The sequence below is a fragment of the Esox lucius genome, chromosome 16 (assembly GCF_011004845.1).
Source record: "Esox lucius isolate fEsoLuc1 chromosome 16, fEsoLuc1.pri, whole genome shotgun sequence".
Taxonomy (NCBI): Eukaryota; Metazoa; Chordata; class Actinopteri; order Esociformes; family Esocidae; genus Esox; species Esox lucius.
Genome location: NC_047584.1, coordinates 2,146,219 through 2,167,878, shown reverse-complemented (window position 1 = coordinate 2,167,878; position 21,660 = coordinate 2,146,219). Strand labels below are relative to the sequence as shown.

At 38.7% G+C, this 21,660-nt stretch overlaps 1 protein-coding gene across 6 annotated transcripts in view; it reads right to left on the bottom strand.

The window, feature by feature from the left end:
• Positions 1-3,186: 3,186 nt before the first annotated feature.
• Positions 3,187-21,660, bottom strand: part of dachd (dachshund d) — a 200,529-nt gene continuing 182,055 nt past the window's right edge. For all 6 annotated transcript variants that reach the window (XM_010904272.3, XM_010904273.3, XM_010904274.3 and 3 more), the window contains 5 exons: positions 19,493-19,638; positions 16,637-16,784; positions 15,463-15,606; positions 9,721-9,789; positions 3,187-3,613 (listed from right to left, as the gene is read on the bottom strand). In XM_010904272.3, coding sequence (XP_010902574.1) covers positions 3,576-3,613; positions 9,721-9,789; positions 15,463-15,606; positions 16,637-16,784; positions 19,493-19,638 — 545 coding nt within the window. In that variant the 3' untranslated portion in view covers positions 3,187-3,575. The remainder of the gene's footprint in view (positions 3,614-9,720; positions 9,790-15,462; positions 15,607-16,636; positions 16,785-19,492; positions 19,639-21,660) is intronic.

Below are 21,660 nucleotides of genomic sequence, written 5' to 3'. Positions count from 1 at the left end.
GGACGAAGGTGGCAGCACAAATGACCATACCAGATAAGGACTGTTATACCCCGTCAGCCATTCCTGACCAACCAAGTGAGGCCAACTTAAATTTGGTCTATATGGTGATAGTAGAATTTAACAACTGCCATCGTCCTGTGGGAGGGAACATATACACATTATTTAGGTTAACCTACAACCAGTGAATAGGAGCATGCGGCTATACTGAAAGAATGCAAATGACCTTGGTGCAGACAGACTGTCATACTAAGGAGGATGCAGTCAGATCAGGTATAATCTGTAATCCGTTACCCTCAGGTTTCTCTATTCGTATTGATGCAGTGGTTAACCCAATCCCATGGGAAACATACATTAATATAGATTCAATGATCATCAATTTGCATAATTGTTCCATTCCATACCGCCATACCTGAGAAGCTTTGTTTGCGTGATTGTGCCCAGAGTTGGTCACCAATACCTGTTTATGAATTGCATAACGTCTCACTCTGTATACAGACACTTCAGGAGCCACACAGAGTTTAGGACATAGTGATGATCCTGCCATGACTCGAACCAACTTCACAGCTCTAGGAGCTTTACCGGAGCAGGTCTATATAGTCTGTGGAGGGAAAGCATACAGTTGCATTCCTAGAGACGCAGGTGGAGTATGCTATATGGCGTACTTGGTCCCTTTGATTAGGCGAGCAGACCAAGGGGAAATGGCAGACTTACATCAATCCCAACCTCACCATAAGCAAACACATACTAAAACCCAACGTACATTCAGTGTTTTGATCCCAGGATATGGCACATACCCCACACAGGAAGAGATAATGGCCCTGTCCACAGTGATGGAGAAATACATTAATTTAACCACTTACACAATTGCAGCAATAGGCACGGAGCTGAGTGAAACCCGTTCAGTTGCTCTAGAAAATAGAATGGCACTACATATGATTTTGGCTTCCCAGGGCGGTGTCTGTAATGTGGTGGGATCTGAGTGTTGTTCTTGAACTAATGTATTCTTACTGATTAAAGTACTGAGTCCTCATGTTTAGATAAGAAAAGGAATGTCGGTTGTGCTGTAATGAGGTGTTGAGGTAAACGTAAACCTTCAGTCAGGATGGGGGTAGATGCAGATCAATGAGTTTTAGGACAGGATAGAGGAAGAAACAATGGGGTAGGAAGGATAAGGAACATATGTTGTTTTTATGGTACGAACATGCAGATTCTTACCCCCGCCCATTCCTCTATAAGTATTGAATGTACTTCCAAATGCTTTAGAGATTATTCACTGTTACTTTGTAGCAGTGAATCCTCAGACCCATTGTCAGACCTTACACTGGAGCAGTGGGCCCTGTGTTACTCCTGGTGCAGAACAATGCTCAGCCTCATGTGGCCAGAGTGTGTAGGCAATCCTATTGAGCACCTCTGGGACGTTATGTATCATGCATCCGACGCCGCCAAGTTGCGCGACAGACTCTCCAGGAGCTCATCACTGATGCCCTGATCCATGTCTTGGAGGAGAACCAGCAGAACAACATCCGCCATGTCATAACGAGCATGCCCAGACATTGTCGAGAGTGCATACAGGCACGTTGGGTGCCGTACAAACTACTGAGTCACATGTGGGTTGCTGTGATGAAATTCTACAGACACAATGTACCTAGTCACTCCAACAACTAAACCATCAAGCCTAGAAGCCTGAACAACTTGACATGTTTGTTAGGTGTGGGGATAGGGTCACTACAATGTAAATAGTCCATGCAGAGATTTTGAGTTATAAACAAACCCACTTATTCTGTGTTGGTATGAGTTCTGTCTGTATCTAAAATCTATAATGGTATTGTATTTAATCAGGAGCTTTAATTTAATCAGGTCCCGTCTTCGGCAAAAAACATACTCACATTGTTTATCATCAACATTGGAAGTTTATTTCAAGTTAAAGTACAATGAAGGGCTGCTATGAGTAAGTATATGTATGTTATTAGCGACAACTCAACAACAAACCTACAAACTCCATCGCAATAAACGTTCTAAATAATAAAGTGTGAACGCGGGACACTATTTTCCTTAAAAAAAAAAAAAATCAACACAAAGCCTGGTCGTTTTACAGTACATAACAGACATTACTTCCTTTCAGAGGAATTAATTAGTATGTACTGTGTTGAACTCAAGTCACACGATTTGCCAAATGATTCAACATTCAGTTTGAATATGTTTAAATGACTTCTTTCCATGAAGTTTATGTTTTATTGTTGCTGCATAGTGATGGTTTTGAAGACACTTTGATTTTGTGAAGGAACTTATAAAGTATTGAATCCTGTTTCCACCTGGCACAGAAGTTATTCCATGCAGATTACTTGAGTTAAATATTCTACAACTGGCTATTTGTTTCCTAGTAATTCTAGTTGGTATGTGGTGTATTACTTATGAATAAATTGTCTTGAGCAAGGAGATTCATTACCAAGTGATAATATGTGATTACCAACCGTCCATGTAACAAATGAATAACCACACTTGAAGAATAAAGGGTGATTTCCTGGACACCGATTATGCTTTGTCCTGTACTAAAAAGCATTTCATTATCAATTGAGATTATTTATTTGAGTAGGCTTTTTAGTAGAGAACTAGGTTCATCTTTGGGCCAAGTTTAAAATAAAAAGTTGCAAAAGGTAAACTATTGACAGCAAATGTTGTCATTGGAAAACAACATTTTGAAGTCAAATTTTTTAATATCATTTGGGCTTAAGTGAATCCACCCTATGTATTTGTTCAGCACAATATAGGATTTATTAAATATCATAATTCCAGGACAAACATTTACATGCCTGCATGCTTTCTCACCAAAATGGCAGCTATTAGAAAGAATGATGGCTCAGAAAACAAAAACAAAACTATAAATTCATATAAATGTTGGCATTGTCTTCCTAATAGATCTACTGCATACACAATACCACCTCTTAACATTATATACACACTCAACTTTTGCATGAGTTACTTTATCCTTATCCTTTCTAGTATATATAACAATGGTAAAAAGGAAACTTGATTGTATTTTTCTTCTAATTTTAGAAAACATTCAAATCAAAAACCAGTCGTCTCTTTTAATCAACATATGGATAAATTCACATTTTATTCCACAGAGGCTCCTTCCAAGTTTAATATTTTTTTTTACATCTTGGAATTTAACTTGAAATACAAAACAATACCTCTGAGTCTGACCATGTTCAAAGCTTTCTCACAGGTTGAAATATAGTATAAAAAATCTTCAGTGCTGGGAAGTTATTTGAGATATTACCTACAGTGTACCCTTGGTAACGTTTTACTGTGCTCACATTTTTTTATCCTTTGAAAACAACCAACCTCAATGCATCAAAACCTGATTTAGTGACTATGAAATGTTGATATCTGTGAGAAAAAGAGTTCTAATTCTACATTCAGACACAACCCTTCTCCAGCGTTTGGACAAACACACTTCCATTGAACTGCTAAATGCAGCATGATTTGTTTCTGCTACTAAATCCGCCTCGTTAATGGCTCGTCAGAGTCTTCATGGGATTTATTTTCCTTTAGCCTTCTTCATCATCTTCTTATCAATACATCACTGTGGTTTTCAAGAACAGTCTCCCATCTGCAAGAAAGGATGCAGAAGAAAGGAATCAACCAATAGCATACCGGCCATACTGACAGCAAGCAGATATGGATGTGCCATGTTCAATCCTGTGCCAGCTGATGCCGGAACTTCTACAAACACATTAAAGACAATTGAATCGCGAATTACAGTTTCTCACGGCCCATGGAATTATGTTATGGTGAGAAACAATCTTAACATCCAATCTTATGTGAAAAACAAATAACTCAAGATATATCCTGAAGATTTAAAACATCTTCCCCTGCCTTGTAGCATAGTAAAAAATAACACTGAAAACTAAAAAAATTGAACACTAAAAAAAAGAGGTTATTGTGATTATTGTGATTTCGCATTACCCTCGACATGGTTCATTCAATAATGCACTGCTGAAGTTAGAGTGAAACTTACTATTTTCATCTCAACTTGTGGAATGCTATTTTCATCCCTTTGAATTATGCCACTAGGATGGGCACCAAAAAGTTTGAAAACCAATCTTCAAACTATGATACAATGGCGCATGCAAAAGATACGTTTATTATCTACAGCAGAACATGTACAGTAAATGTGTCAATCCAACTTTCTTGTTCTTTTTTTACTTTGTATATCCAGGTTTAAGGTTCATATCTGTGGTTGTGGTAGGTAGGCATGAACAATGCCTTCATACTAAGGTGATACATTAGTGCATTATCTCTACCAAAATCTTTCTCTGGACAGCACATTTACACATACAGTGCAGGTAATTGCAGCCAAAACACTGTAGACCAAACCCATTGTGCAGTAACTTCTCTCACTGCTGTTGCCTGTTTTTTGTATCGTTTTACTTGGACAAAGTATTTAAATCTGATTTTACATTTTACACCCTTTTTCTTTTAAATAAAACAAACACAAAATCAAACATATCAAAGCCTGATTTTGATCTTAAAAGGTACCACACATCATTTGTCTTTCTGGAAGATATGTGAATTCTTAGAACATGTGAATTATTAGAAAAATGTTGCTATATTCAAACCAATGTATCCACTCCCCTGCTACAGTTAAATTCCACATTTCTCACATAAACACAAATTTAGGAACTTTTTGTCAATCATTTTTGCAACCTAATGGGTAAGTAATAGTGTAGAAAGCACGGTCATTCCTCAAATATTGTAGACATACATGTATTATGAAGCATACATGGAGGTATGGAACCTTTAACAAAACAATGTACATATATGAGTTTATATTAAAGTTAAGTTAAGTTAAGTGAAAATACTTTTTTTTCAAGTTTAATACCAAATAGGATCTTCCAAAACACTTTCAATGGATCTACTCTTTTCCAATAATCTTCCAGAGTGTTCTTTGGAAAAATATGTTAAAAAATATCACACAAAATGTTTTATTTAACAATACATTGTCTTAAAAAGGTCAAGTTTATTATTATGCGCATTATCTGTGTTGAAGTGAGTCTTTCGTCAGTGTTTTTGTGTTTTATCCACTAAAGTAGGGGAGTAGGAAGTAAAACCAGGCCCATACAACCGTCTACATATTTAATTCTCGACAAAAGGCAAATTGCACGTGATATCCAATGTTCTATGCTGGCCCAATTGCACGTCGTTTGTGTTTAGGACATCTTACCTGACACGCTTGTTTGAACATAATATTCCACTCATGATATAAAGCGCTTTACAAATGACACTTCCTGTATAAAAGGAGCGTTTATTGAAAAAGGCAGAGCCATTCTCCCCCGATGATATCTCCAGACACCTGCAACCTAATGAGCTTTGTCCATTTTCAAAAGAACACTTGTCTGAGTGGTCCCGTTGCCTCCGACGCGGCCTGGTAAAAGCATCTGTTAGGCACAGCTCAGGAACGTGTTTGACGTTTATTACCCCTGTATTTCCTCGCTGAGAGAGCCACCGCTGCATTACTCTGCTTTAAGCAGCCCTTCCCTCTCTCTGGCAGTGGACCTAAATAATTCAATTTAAAAGGGAAAAACACACTGAAAGACGTTAAGCGGAGACAGATTGAGGTGAGAGATGTGTTGCTGCCTGCAAGTCAGACATGACATAATGTCAGACCCTAGACAGAGAGAGCTGAAAGGGTATAGTGGGTTTGTGAGAGGAGTCGGAGAGACGTGAGGAGTTGATTTGATGTACTATACACATAAACTTGAATCACATGAATTGATCTTTAATCTCTACATTGAACCATTTAACATTTGGCCTCATAAGGTTCATGCCCACCGGGAACACTTTGAGCCTTGCTCAAATAAGGACTGGGTCTTGATGCTATCTGGAAAATTGTCATAGAATATAACTATAACCATCCAAAATAAGCATCTTTTACTAGTACACATTCTCTCACAATTTCTTCCTAAATCTTACAACCAATGTTCACATTTTGATAGGACAACTACCAACCCAGCAACATGCACCCAATCACTGAGTCTTCTGTTGTCAGTGCATCACTGTGGTGTATGTGTACAAAAAAAAATATGGAAAAAGAACAAAGGCTTGTTGTGGGGAGGTGGGAGAGAGGGAAGACAAACACAGGGACTAATTATCCGGCACTGCCGTGGGTCTCTGAGGCATTGCACTCTGGTCGCCTCTATTCAAGCAACACTGCTGAGTTACTGTATGTGTAAAAGCCATTACAGCGTGAATTCAAAGGGCAAAACATGGATAGGGATGAGAGCACAGACACAGCCATGACCATGCCACCACCGCCACAGCCAGGCAAGATGAAATGTCATGTCTTTCTCCGTCGGTCTGTTTGCCTGTCTCTGTCTGTCAGATCGGCTTCACTGTCACCGCTGCTTATAGGTACTATAGTGACAATGGTACGGGGAGGCAAAAGCATTGCTGATCATCACCCTCAATGTAGTGTGAAGCAACGAATCAGGTGTGGTAGTGTGAAAAACATCACAATGCTCAGGGAAAATCTGAATAATCAGAAGATGGTTTATTTTTAAGGTTCTGTCCATAATTGTTGAGACACAATTTTCAATGTGGGCAAACAAATTGGTGGAACTCCTTCCATCGTTATTCTGTTTTAATTAACTTCCCCTGTCTCCAATTTGCAATATTACTGCAGATGCTGAAACATAATGATTTAAATTTTTAGAGTGATACAAATACATGACACCTTGATGTGTTGTTTTATGAAAGAAAGCCTAATTAAAATATGTTAAAACTTTTACCATTTGTATAATGAAATCCAGATGAAATTTCATTAAATGGGATAAATATTTCATTATATGCTAAATAAAACAAAGGGATTTTTGGCTTCTCTCAGCATAAAATGCCTTTGAAAGATTAATTAATACATGTAAATTATGCAAATTATGCCCATGCAAATACATTACGAAGACAATTAAAGGATCCATTAATTACAGTCTTTTTTGCTTCACTGACATTGTCATTTAATTTTAATTTCACTTTAACTGTTTTGATGTTTAATCTTGCAACAACTAACTTTATCTGTCTGTGCAGGGTCATGTAAACTTGCCGAATGCATCGGAAGGCAAGCAGGCGGGAACCAGAGAGGAGATATTGGAGGAAGATATTCACATGCGCAGTATCGTAATGGTGTTAGAGCCAGACAAGAGCTGCAATCCCAGTAGCATCACTGCCAGCTAGCTTCTACAACAGCCAGAGCTCATTCTTGGAACCAATTCAGAAACACTGCAAAAGCAATTAATAAACACAGACTGTGTTAATATCGCAGAATTATAGAAGTGTGACAAAAGACAAATAGAAATAATTAGTTCTCGCGTAAAATTATGCCCTTGATAATTTATTTTCTCCCCCACGACCTAGCCTGAGTTGAGTTGAAAATACAAAATAAATGTTTTCCTGGCTTTTATGCCTTTGATAGGCTTGAGTGTTTTTTTCTTGCACTCTTTGCCTGTGTAATTTATCAGCATCATTTTTTGCCATTTGAACGTAATTATGGAATACTAGGCAGTGAGCAGAGGAGAGGAGTGGAGACATGGGTGTTAGACACATGCCTCTCTAATTGAACAAAAGCACACATTGTTCTTTGGTAACTCAACCTCCTCTTGAGTCTTTTCTCCAAGGCTATGATCAGTGACATTGTTAGCCCAAGAAATGGTATAATTCATAGCTACATCACATCATATTATGAAATATTGCTATGTCTTCAGCTGTGAGGTTGGTAAAATGTTCAGGTGTACCTGAACATTAAATTAAATATGTATGTTTATTTTCAAATGATGCCAGTGGTTGTGACATGACTATGGCTATGATCACATTCAAAGTAATCCAATATAATAAGGAAGTGTGAAAAGTTAATCTCCATTTAATATAGTTTAACAATTAAACTATAAAAAGCTGTTTAAAGCAAATCTTAATTCTTTCAATTTCAAATCAAGGCTGCTAAATATACTAATTTGGTATGAAATGGGGTGCTATAAATGGTCTCTATCTAGAAGTTAATCTTTTTAGTGAAATCATGACATATGGTTTTCCTTTTTGTGAGGACAGATGCCCTATTCACATCTCTCCACTGAATGAATGACATTTAATTAAACAAGAATCCTCCCTCCTTATGGTACAAATTGCTTGATTCGTTCCCTTATAACATCTGTGGCAAAAATATATTTTAAGTAGGCTAATCATAACAAAGATAAAGCGACTCATACTTGTTAGTGACAGAATTTTAAACTAGAAATATTTGTTCATATTTTCTATGTGAAATTGAGACCTCAGTCATTTACAAAGGAATAATCATAGGGAGGACAGGGAAGGAATTGAAGAAGAAACACTGTTGGGGATTTTTAGAGGAAGACATTATGGTACTAATGAAGAAATAGTACCCAGGGTCTGTGTCCCAAATAGTATTATATTTCCTACAATATCAGTACATTTGACTAAGGTTCTATGGGCCCTACCTATAATATAGGTTGTTATTTGGGTTGCAAACCCAGAAAGTAGTCTTCAGAGGTTAGCACCACCCCCTCCATCCTCCCAAGGCAAAAACAAAGCCATTATAAATGCACACAACACGGCTTATTCATAAAATGAATGTGTTGATTATTACTTTTTTATAATACATAAAATGTATTGGTTTTATGAGTGTTTTTTTTTTATGTAAACAAAGTCAAACACACTTGTATACACACACAGAGCACACAGTGCATTTGCAAAGAAATGCTCAGGAGTGCAGGGACAAATGCATTAATTTACCTAAAAGTTCAACCTAAAAGTAATGCTGAACCCTAACCCCTAATTCTAATCCTAAAACTACCCCATATTGTAACACAAACCAGAATTGTAAGTTTTTCTGAAGACTCAACACCTAAGCCAGAAATAACTTTTTTCCTTTGTGTGGTCCAGCTAGAAAATCCTGGACTACATTTTTGGATTTTAGCAATTTACCTAAATATAGTAAAACCAGGATCTCACATGTTTATTTTTTCTATCCTTGTGGACCAGAATACCAGAAATACAGGTTCCCTATCCCCTAGTTCTAAATGTAACCCTTACCGTAACTAATTTACCTAAAGTTAAACAAGCCATAACACATAACTCTAACCTGTAATGCATAAAAGCATCCCGAATTCTAACACTAACCCCAACTGTCTTTTACCCTAAACCAAATCCCTATGCCATAAACAGCCTTTTTCCCAATGGCCAAAAAATCTTGTGGAGCCTTGTTTGTTTAGGTTTTAATATATTTGTGGAGATATTGGGTGGCCCCTAAATGTAAACATACACAGAAACCTTATTATTAACAATAAAATGTACAAACATTATCTCTTTTAAAAATGTAAATAGCCAATCCCGAAGTTCCATGGCATGTGAGTGACATACTGTCTGCCCTTCCTATTATAAAACACTAATATATCTGGCAAAAGCCAGTGATCATGACCCAGTACTGTGGCCCAGATGGCTGTACAATTAACAGCAGGCAGAGTTAAAAAAAAAATAGAGAGAGGGAGATAGAGAGAGACAAAGAGGGGAGATGAAGAGAGACTGACAGAGGAAGAAAGATTAATAGAGAGATGAAGAGCGAGAATGAAAGGGAGGGAGAAAGTGAGAAGGAGCAAAACAGTGAGAACAACAGAGAGGTATAAAGAGATGAATGTTCTCCTAAGGTTCATGTACCTTGTATTGTCCTCTCAGCATCTGTTCTTCCAGTGCTGCGGTCACTCTCCATCTCTGGGGTCAGCGAGTCTGGGTGTGCAGAAATATAGAACAGAACCACTGATACACACAGACCAGCCACACAAAAAATTTTCACAAACATTTTAAACTTTTTTCCATGAATAAAGACGGAGACTATAAGATGTTGAATAATGTAACAGAACAATTAAGTGCTGATTTTGCTTGCTCTAACTAAAAGAATAATACCAAATAAAACTATTTGAGTCATTTACATAAAAAGACTGAAGTTGGGATGTACAGTACTGTCCAGCAAAGTTAAGTTCAGTAATTTGTAATCCCTAAGGGGTGTAAGAAATACAGCTGTTCGTATACATAGATAACATACTAAAAACAACAACATTTGAAGTAATAACAGTGCATTGGTCTGAAGCTGAAAACATTTAAATATTCACATAATCATACCCATTTTTTAAGGTTTTTATCAAACTGTGGTGCCCTACGACAGTAGCTATGTTGGTCTATTGTACTTGAAACAATTTATAGGCAGTTTAGGATTCAGTTGTGTGGTGGATATTACAAAAAAAATTATCCAGCTTCATGTGGTATCAGGACTGAGAATGTTCCCTGGATCAATGGTAGTATCCTATTTCATCACACAGCAGAAGAACTAGGATGTTCCAGTGGACACCAACATGCACACAGAGAAGGCCAGGTGCTCTGTCATCCAGCTGGTGTTCTCTTTCAATCAAACATTGTTGTCCTGGGCTTTAAAGTAGGAATGGGGGTTACATCTCGTGGATAAGTGCAATGACATCTTTCTAGAGAGTAAGAAAAGCTGGTATCTACAGTGTGTGTGTTGGTTTGTCGCGAAAGGGATGTTAAAACTATATACAGACAAATTATCTTAACTAGGATGCAAAACATATAAGTCTTTTAACCAAAGGGCACAGACTATTTCACTACAGGATCTGACTGGACATGCTCAGAATTGGTTTTATTTTGTTTTGTTTATTTACTTAGTAATGTTTATTTATATATTTATAACAACAGCCTAAAAACGCGTTAGGCTGCACATCCGTTTGTGCAATGGATATGAGGAAATGGGAATCTCTTCTTGCATCCCGCACCCCACACATCAAACAGGAATGCTAGGTATGCTTCCCTAGCTCTATTGCATGAATCCACCTGCTAACACTTTGCTTGTAGCATGGTAAGTTGTCATTATTATTATTTTTTGCTACGCTAAGCATTAGTGTTTCCACTAAAGCATATTCTCATAGTGGAATTAGCAAACAACTGTGCTCTGCATGCTTTGCAGATGTACCCTGATTTAATGTTTGTATATAACATCTCTAGCCAACATGACTACCTTATGCAACTGCCTATTCAAGTAGCCTACCTCATGCATTTTGTTGAATTTGGGGAAACATTTAATAGAGATACTTTATGAAGTATTTGGTTGTGGCTAACATCTTTCAGTAATCTAATGTTTACAGGCATTGAACCCCATTGAACACCTGAACCCCATTCTAACGACATTTCAGCCTAAACATCCAAGGACAATACCTTGACCAGCTAAGTTGTGATGGGTTAAATGCCTGCACACCATGTAGCTGTCCAGATAATAAGGGCTGATATGTGTTTTATACAGTAGCCTAACGTAGCAGATAATCCTTGGTGCGTTAATCAAGAAAACAATGAGATGGCAACATTCTATTTACATTTACATGGGCTACATTTAGATGCAGCTAGTTATTGTGGTAAGTTATGGATTGATATTGTATGTATATTAAACTAAATTAAGGGCATTGACAACTTGCATTTATTTAATTTCAAGTCAAGCACTGTCCATAGTTTTCAATAAAACAAAGTATGTCTTTGCCATAACGCAATGCTTTTTAAACAGCAAATTGTGTATTAAGGGCAACATTTGGACATATTCTAAAAATTTGATTAATAGCTATTAATTATTTTAATCGTTTGACAGCACTAGTTCTGTGTAATTGCCAGCTTTGTGTTAATGGTAAAACATATTATGTTTGCTCAGTACTCAACATCATTGTAAAACAAGAAGTTTAATTAGTTTGAGAAGCTAGGTGCTGAAAGATGTTTGCATGGGAACTTTTTGAAGTGAATTGAATATCCTGAGTGGTAAAAATCTCTCATATGTAACCCATCTCAAACCTTGATCTCATAAAAATTGTTTTAACCAGAAAAGGAACCAGGCAAGCCTAGTTCAGCTGGCACGTGATTAGAATTGACAAATGTTGTTGCCCTCACTGGATTTGAACCTGGGTCTCCCACATGAGAAGCTGTGTCTTTAACTAATATGGTACAGAGGTAAAAGTTTGCCAGGTGGCGGTATAGTGTCTCGACATTAGATAATTCCGGCAGGCATTAACGTCACGCCAAGTTTTAATATCTTTCTAGGCAGCATTAAGCATTGTGTTAAACTGACTAACGTTTCTTATTAAGATCACCTCCACCCCAAATAGCAACTTAGTAATTGGAATAGTCATAAGAATTGAGCAATTGCTAGTGAGACTGAAGACGAACTTTACACTGCTAAAGCTATTTCATTTAATGGAACAACAATGTTAGTTTTTCTTTCATTCGTGAATTGACATTGATACAATAACTCTCAATATGGGCAGGGTTTTTCCTGCATGGAGTAATTTTTGGCGCCCACCAAAGAGCTTTTAGCGAGCGCCAAATGAAAATCATGAGCGCCAATATTGTAAAAATGTAAAAACAAATAGCATTTAACTGTTGAAAAAGCAGAACATAAACTTTAGGCTAATGAGATCCTCTAACAACGGTAATTTTCCATGTCGGTTATTTAGTTTTTTAATCCTGTTAATACTTTCCACTTAAAAACATACTACCGCGTGTGTAGTCACATGACTCCGCCCTGTCCAGTCAGCTGCATGAAGCAACATGGAAACCTCAGACGGCAAGTCAACTGAGCAACTTGTACCAAAGAAAAACGCTTTGTCTGTCGTTTGGACACATTTGGGCTTCAGTAAAGACGACTTCAAACAAAATGAAGTCAAATGTACGCACTGCAGAAAAACTGTTTCAGCGACCAAAGATGATACCACCAATCTGTTTCAACACTTGCAGCACAATCACATTACCGAATATGAACAGTACATGGCTCATAAAATAAGAGATACAAGCGCCCAGCAACAAGTGCTTCCACAAAGCAGGTGTCAATAACAAGCATTTCCAAATGCTACACATTATGAAATGGATTCAAAAAGATGGAAGAAATTACTGCCGCCATTTGTTACTACATCGCGAAGGATATGGCTCCCATAGCTACAGTGGAGCACAGTGAGTTTAAACACCTCATTAAAACTCTCAACAAAAGATACACTGTGCCATCGCGACCACATTTTTCCTAAACTGCACTGCCCAACATGTACACAACATGTCGTAAAAAGGTAGCTGCTGAACTGAAGTCTGTTCTGCACTTTGCAGCCACATCAGATCTCTGGTCAAATAGGATGTTGGACCCATACTTGAGAATTACTTTGCACTACATTGACGATGAATGGAAGTTGCGCAACAGATGCCTTGAGACAGCATATTTTCCAGTCGATCACACTTCAGAGATGATTGCGCAGGGCCTAAGAGATATGCTTTCTGCATGGGAACTCACACAACGACAGACAACAGCGCTAATGTTGTCAAAGCTGCACAGCTGACCAGATGGACAAGGACAGGGACAATACGGGGGAGGGGGGAGGTGTCAGCACAGTGGCAGCTGAAATCGTCAGGTATTGACTTGATCTGCAACACAACCAGGAGGACCTTGGACAGGGACAGCAACGGGTCTTTCAAGCCTGGTACTCCTCAGGTGTGGGCCAAGACCTCATGTCCTCCTATGTTTAAAACAGCAGGAGACAGGGAAAATTTAGAAAATGCATTCCTTAGATCTACAGATATTTATAGTGGAGAAGGAGAACTGACCCTACTCCCCCAGCATAAAATAGCAGCGTAAGACCTTGGGTCCAGTGACACTGTGGCCCTTCCAGGGGAGGCCCCGGACAGGGCCCAACAGGCAGGAAATCAATCCACCCACATTGCCAAGCATCAACCAAATAGTCCCCCACCAACTGCAACCACCCTGAAAGAAGGCTGAGTACTGCCAGCAGATTACAGCCCAATTGCAAAGTGCAATCCTAATGCATAATTTGTTTTGACTGCGATGAGTCTTGAACGCAGGACCTCTAGCTCGGTAGTCCGCGTCTCAATCCACTATGCTATTTAACAAGGGGTAGTCCCTCACTCACTCAATAAGAGACATACGCTCTTCTTGGCCATCTCCACTTACGCAGTCCAGCAAAAACAAGTAAGAAAAGGCCAATGAGAAGTCTAGAGAAGGATGAGTTGGCCAATACCAATCTACTCACATGCATTATTTTTTGACTGGTATACTGTACACCCACCCCATCCTGTTGTTGGGGTATGTCCACACCATTTATACAGAAGCTGCATTTAAACATACTCAGAAAAACATACAGAAAAAGAACTACAAAAAAAAGAACTAGTAATAACTCACATGTTAAGTAATAGATTTAATAGAAATCGATAAATACTCTGCAGTTATTTAAACTGGCGGGAATGCCCGTTCATGTACATATTGTACATTGGAAACATGACTAGTATATTAATTTACAGTTTATGTGAATTTGCCAAAAGTCTCCAAGAACCCATAATTCCTCCTTAGCAATGATATGTTTTAATTTTTTATTTAACAAAAGTGGTGTATATAACATTTTAAATACATGAACGGCTTCATTCAATAGCTAGTGGCATCTCCATTTGCAGGGATAACTTTTTGCCCAGTCTTTCTTACAGAACTCATGACCAGCCAATTTAGTGAGGTTTGAGGGGTGTCTGCCATGTACTGCCTGCTAAAGGTCCTGCCATCGCATCTCAAGTGAATTAAGGTCAGCAATCCTTAGCCAATCCAAAACACCAATCGCCTTTCTCCTAAGCCATCCTTTGGTAGACTTGCTTGAATGGTTTGGTTTGTTGCCTCGTTGGAAGAACAATTTTAGGCCCAGCTTTAACTACTTGACTGATGGCCAGATATTCTGTTCAAGAACCTCCTGGTATACCTCAGAATTCACAGTTTCCTTCATTATGTGCAGTTGACCAGGTCCAGAGGAGAATAAACAGTCCCAGATCTTGATATTCCGAACAGTCTGCTTGGAAGGTGCTTTTGGTGGTAGGCAGTGTTTGGATTTCACATAAAATAGCAGTTTTGATTGTGATCAAAAATTTCTATTTTGGACTTATCTGTCCAAAGAATGGCCTTCCAGAAACTTTCAGGTTTGTCCAGGTGGTCTCTGACAAAGTGAAGACTGGCTGTTTGTTTCTTTTTTGACAACAGAGGATTCTTTCTAGCAACCTTGCCATGAATGGCATTTCGAACATGCACAGAAACCTACAGCAAGGGAGGTCTGGAAATCTCCAGATATTATGTTTGGTTTGGCACTTACCTGATGTGTTATTTTACTTGTGGCTCTTGGGGATATTTTGGAAGGGCATCCACTTCTAGGCCAAGTGTATCATGTTAAATGCTCTCCATTTGTAAATGATTTGCTTCACACTGGACTGATGTAGCTCAAATCTTTTTGAAATGGTTGTATAGCCTTCCCCAGACATAGAAAATGTACTTGATATTTTACTTGACACAATATCACACCAACTATGGTAACCAAAACTTACCATTGAGTGAGCGCATGCTTTCTGAGGGTGAGGGATGTTTGAGGGACTGCTCAGCTTGTTCCCTCCTCTTAGACTCGTACTCCAGAACCTCCTGAAGTTTCCTCTTAGCCTTCTTCTCCTTCTTTAAACGCTTCTGGATTATTGCTGAAAGGAAAAAAGAGAGAAAGATTAATGTATGAAATAACTTTTATTTGACCTTGTTTTTTCCAAGCAACTCAATATGTTGTTTTCACAATGACTTGGCAAGTTTGGTGAAAGATCAGAGAAACATCACAAAACGACAGGCAATCGGTCAAACTCCTGAAAATCTATGTTTTTAAGACTTTATTCAGGGCAAACTGTCATGTACACTCAAAATCATAAATGGATGTCAAAGGGAAATTGAGAAGACCGTAGGCTGGCTTGTTTTGGAAATCAGCCGTTGCCTGAAATTAGCAAAATACTAAATTCAATTGAATTTAAAGCAGCAGACTGCTAGAGGGACCTTTAAGAAAATGAGCTTTTTTATGAAATGGGCTCATTAAATAATAAAGTATTTGATTGAACTTGTGCAGTGCTTTATATAACAAAGACGTTATATTTGTTTAACTTTTGTTTTGAATGATGATGAATCATTCATTTCGATAATTCAATATGTATCCATAATTACCCGATCTCTTGCAGTGGTGGGGAACAATACTAAGTGGTTAATTGGGAGCAGAGCCACAGAAACAGACCCCATTCATTATTTATATGTGTGTTTAAGTGTTTTAATGAGCGCTGAGGCATGCATACTTGATCACATTTCAAGGACTGTGTCCTAAACGATAACCAAAAGGCTCTGGACAAAATTAATGCACTACACAGGTAATAGTGTGCAATTTGTCACGCATGCAATGTGTTTTCTTTTAGATTTGTACCATTATGTACTGAGCAGTGTGCATACTGTGAAGTGTAATCGTTGAGTAGTTAGTAGACTGCACACAAGAAATACTACAATTATGAGTAGTCAGTGGCCCACTCATGCTTTTTTCTGTATCTCTCTCTCATTCTTTTTCTTGCTTTCTCATAATCTATTTAATACACACTCTTGCTCTCTTGCTTTACCTTTCTCTCTCTCTCTTGCTTACTCACACTCTGCCAGGTGGTTATCAGTCATTTTTTTGTGCACACCCACCCCACACCCTCTTAGTACCTCTGTTCTTCTGTTCGATAGCGAGCTGTTTCTCCAGGGTCTCCCGAAGCTCTCTTTCCCTAAACAGCTCCATCTTTAGCTCTGTCTTCTCCAGTTGCACTTGCTTCTCCTGGGCCCGTGCGTTGTCAATCGCCACCTTTAGCAGGCCCTGCACATGCAGATACGCACACACCACTTAGCACGAAATACGCACAGCGTTGTGGTGATCTATTTTTCAACAGTATTTTAGCTACTAGTATACATGGCACAGAAAATAACATTAAGTTAATAAAGGTTTAGACAGAAATAGGTCATCCTTTCAGATACTTTTCCTATGTGTCTTAAGAGTAAAATATTCCCACCAGGCTCAGAAGTGACAGCAAGATGTGTGAGTTTGCACACACCATGTCTGCTAATGTTAGCATTACAAGCTTTCCTCAGCTGACTGGATGTGGCTATAATTAGCTTAGCTGTTTGTGTCCACATGGCTCTGACATGTTTCTGAGGTGATTATTTTTCAAGACCCCAATTCCTGCCCAAATTTTAAACCATTTTAACACCCCCCCCCCCTTTTTCAGCCAATACAAAACATCCCTCACACTTTTACAGCCATGCTACTCCTACTATTAGAGGACTACTCATTTTTACAGCCTCCGTTCTATGCGGTTTTCCTAACAATTACTCCCCATCTACATGTAATTACACCAAATGCAGTGGGCTATAGCTTACTAATTGTTGGTTCCCATGACCCCAATTTAGAGTAAGTTGCTTTATCTTAATTTTCTGCTCGGTTTCATTTTGTTGATTTGTATATAAATATTATACTGTGAGATCATTATCAGAGATGACGTAGAGTGTCAGCGCTGTGTGTGTATGTCAGAGAGGTGTGTGGTTTTCTAATTAGCGTGCAGACCAAAGGGATAACTGTTGAGGAATCTGTACAGTCCACAGTATCGGAATAGTGAGGTGGGCAGTGCAGTATCCACATCATTACACTCTAATACTGAAGGCCAAGACATTCATCATTCTTGCTTCAGGATACCTACTCATAAAGTGTCTCAGAGTACGAGCCACTGGCTTATTATCAGTTTTGCTGTATGAAACCATAATATCTTTTTTGATTATAATTACCTAATTAAATTGTATAGATCAGTATAGAATCAAGAATTGTACATGAATATTCCCAACATTAGATATTTTGTGATTACTGTCCCCGGTCTTTACAGATGCCGTATAAATATCATTCAGACAAAATGTCTATACTAGCTGATGTCTTCTTCACTATATTGCATATTAGCTAGGATATGCTGTACTGATTCTCAACAGGCCTTAGTATCACGAAGGCCTGCTAGCAAAAAAAATATGACCTACCTGCTTGGTAATGTGAAAACCTATCTGGATAGTATTGCTAAGGCCTTCATGTAAGTTATGGCTACGGCCCCTTAGAGTGTTATTGATAAAGCCTACCAGCTGAGGTTATTGTTAGGTATACAAGTTTAAAAACATTTTTAAGTGTACTTGATATTTGAACAAGGCCAACAGTATATAAAACCTGCATGTTATTGAGAAGAATTTTTGTTGCTCAGACGATAGTAAGATAGTAAGAAGCACCTGAATTGGTCAGACCTCAAGTATCTCATAAGTATCTCATAAAAGTGAGTACACCTCTCACATTTTTGTAAATATTTGATTACATCTTTTCACGTCAGAACACTGAAGAAAGGATACTTTGCTACAATGTAAAGTAGTGAGTGTACAGCTTGTATGACAGTGTCAATTTGCTGTCCCCTCAAAATAACTCAACACACATCCATTCTAAACCGCAGGCAACAAATGTCTAAACCGCAGGCAACAAAAGTGAGTAGACCCCTAAGTGAAAATGTCCAAATTGGGACCAATTAGCCATTTTCCCTCAATATTTTGTGTGGCCACCATCATTTTCCAGTACTGCCTTAACCCTCTTGGGCATGGAGTTCAACAGAGCTTCACAGGTTGCCACTGGAGTCCTCTTCCACTCCTCTATGATGACATCATGGAGCTGGTGGATGTTGGAGACCTGGGCGCTCGTCCACCTTCCGTTTGAGGATGCCCCACAGATGCTCAATAGGGTTTAGGTCTGGAGACATGCTTAGCCAGTCCATCACCTTTACCCTCAGCTTCTTTAGCAAGGCAGTGGTCGTCTTGGAGGTGTGTTTGGGGTCATTATCATGTTGGAATACTGCCCTGCAGCCCAGTCTCCAAAGGGAGGGGATCATGCTCTGCTTCAGTATATCACAGTACACAGTTGCATTCAAGGTTCCCTCAACGAACTGTAGCTCCCCAGTGTTGGCAGCACTCATGCAGCCCCAGACCATGGCACTCCCATCACCATGCTTGACTGTAGGCAAGACACATTTGTACTCCTCACCTAGTTGCCGCCACACACGCTTGACACCATCTGAACCAAATACGTTTATCTTGGTCTCATCAGACCTCAAGACATGTTTCCAGTAATCCATGTCCTTAGTCTGCTTGTCTTCAGCAAACTGTTTGTGGGCTTTTTTATGCATCATCTTTAGAAGAGCCTTCTTTCTGGGACGACAGCACTCATACGTCTATTTCCCAAAGACAACCTCTGGATATGACGTTGAGCAAGTGCATTGAACTTCTTTGACAAATTTACACTGTTGTACAAGCTGCACCCTCACTACTTTACATTGTAGCAAAGTGTCATTTTCTCAGGGTTGTACTAACTTTTGTGAGATACTGTATGTGCATGTTTGTTGTGGCATGTCTATAGTGGTCTGACCAGTATGAATAGTATATTAACTCACTACTATAAGTCGCTTTGGATAACAGCGTCTCCTAAACGACTTAAATGAAAATGACTCACTATACCTGTATGTTAGTAAGGAGTGTCTCTATAGATGACAGGCCGTCTGGAAACAGGAATGGCGAGGGGAAGCCAGGTGGTAGACCCTGTCCCGCCAACGACAACCGCTCATAGCTGTCTCTCGCTGTCGGGGTACACATTGGATTGTCATCTAGAATCAGACCAAAAATAGGAATTGAGAAGTCAGGGCGAGGAAGCTGCAGTGCGTATACAACTGTGTTTGTATAAGTACAGAACTCTTATGTTTTGTCTGATAGACCATTCAGTCTGGGGTTGAATCTTAAAATGATTCACATTCTTCCACTGTTTTCCATCTAGGACATAAATTCAGCTTTTCTCATTGAAGTGATTTAATCATGTACATTCCCAAAGATTATTCCATAATACACCAGAAAGAGAAAGAGAGAGGGAGAGAGTACAAACAAGAGAGAGAGACCAGCCACATTTCTGGCATGTTTCCACTTTGTCAGGAAGAGTTGGCACTTAATGTTTATGTTTAAAGAGCCTTTAGTCAACCACTAACACACATACTTGAACTCACACACATCCATGTGCAAGAGTATACACATAACACACATCCATTCACTTAATTAAATCAGATACTACAGTACCCTCCAGAATTAAAGATGAGCAAAAAAGGCTAAGAAAAATTGACATTGCTGTTTATCCCTGCCGTTAATCAGCTTGATGTTACTCAAATTATAGAAATCTAACCTCAATGTAAGATTTCAAGATAACAGCATTCAACAGTCTTCTATAATGTTTCATGAGGTGAGAGAATCTCTTCAGGTCCTTCAGAGCATTTGATCTTCCTCTTCAGCTCATCCCACAGGTAATTCATGGGGTTTATGGAACAGATGACATGGAATGGTCATTGTAAAAGCATGATTCTGTTGTCACTGAGCAATTTTGTGTGGATTTGGAGGAGTGCATTGTCCATTGTCCTGCTAGGAAATCCAACAAGGACTCAATGTTAGCCTCCTAGCAGAGGCCGACAGATTTTGCTCTAAAATCTCTGGTACTAGTCCATGTTGCCATCTATCCTAACCAGGTTTTTCGACATAACACCAACTTGTTTCAGATTTGGTTCATAAGAATATCCAGTGGAGCCGGTGAATTTCAGGAATGTCTGGATTTTTTGATTAACAATAAATAAAAATAAAATAATAATCTCTCTGCAATTTTACCTCTGTTAATGGTTTGATTTCTCTCATATTCTAAAAACACAATCAAGCTTATAACAATAAAAAAAAAATGTTTTTTGTTTTCTGATTACTGCAATAATTCTGGTGGCCATTTTATATGCTATCCGTTATGCTGTTTACTCCATTCGGATTTAATCCACTTCTATTTTTCTAACACTACACCCTGGCTGTGCTCTATGCTTGTCCCCACTGTCCTCTTTCATTCACTATTCATACCTGTTTATGTGGCAGACTGAATCTTGCACAGACACAGACAAGCTCCCTCCTAACAGGCTCTCTCTCTGCTCTCATTCCCTCTTCATAGTCCTTCTCTACCTCACTTTCTCTCTGTCTTTCTCTCCTCCTATCAATATTCACTAACACCAGCCAAGTGGTAGGAACAGCTGGTCGGCCATTAATTAGTTTAAAGTATTTATTTCACACATCCTCAGAGCAGATTGAGCAAAAACATTGGAGATTATTTAGAGCATCTGCAAATGCCCTGGAAACCTTGGCTCACCGGCAGCCAGCAGTGTTAGTGTTAGGATCCACAGTTTTAGCGTTTGTAATTTGTAGGGAAATTATTTCTGTTTTTTTAAGTGAGAAGAGGGTGGAATACGCTCTCTTGGTCCGAGGTCTTTTTTTCAGCTTTTCACTCCTGTTGACTAATTAAAACCAATGGATGCCTAACAACATTTTATAATTTGACTTCATTAAGAATTAATGAATTGCGTACTTTTAAGAAGTTATTCCTGTGGTAATTTGGTTGTGTTTGTTCTGGTTTATTGTGGATTGAGTGAGCATGGAAATTATATCCATAGTGATGTGTATACACTCACCTAAAGGATTATTAGGAACACCATACTAATACTGTGTTTGACCCCCTTTCGCCTTCAGAACTGCCTTAATTCTACGTGGCATTGATACAACAAGGTGCTGAAAGCATTCTTTAGAAATGTTGGCCCATATTGATAGGATAGCATCTTGCA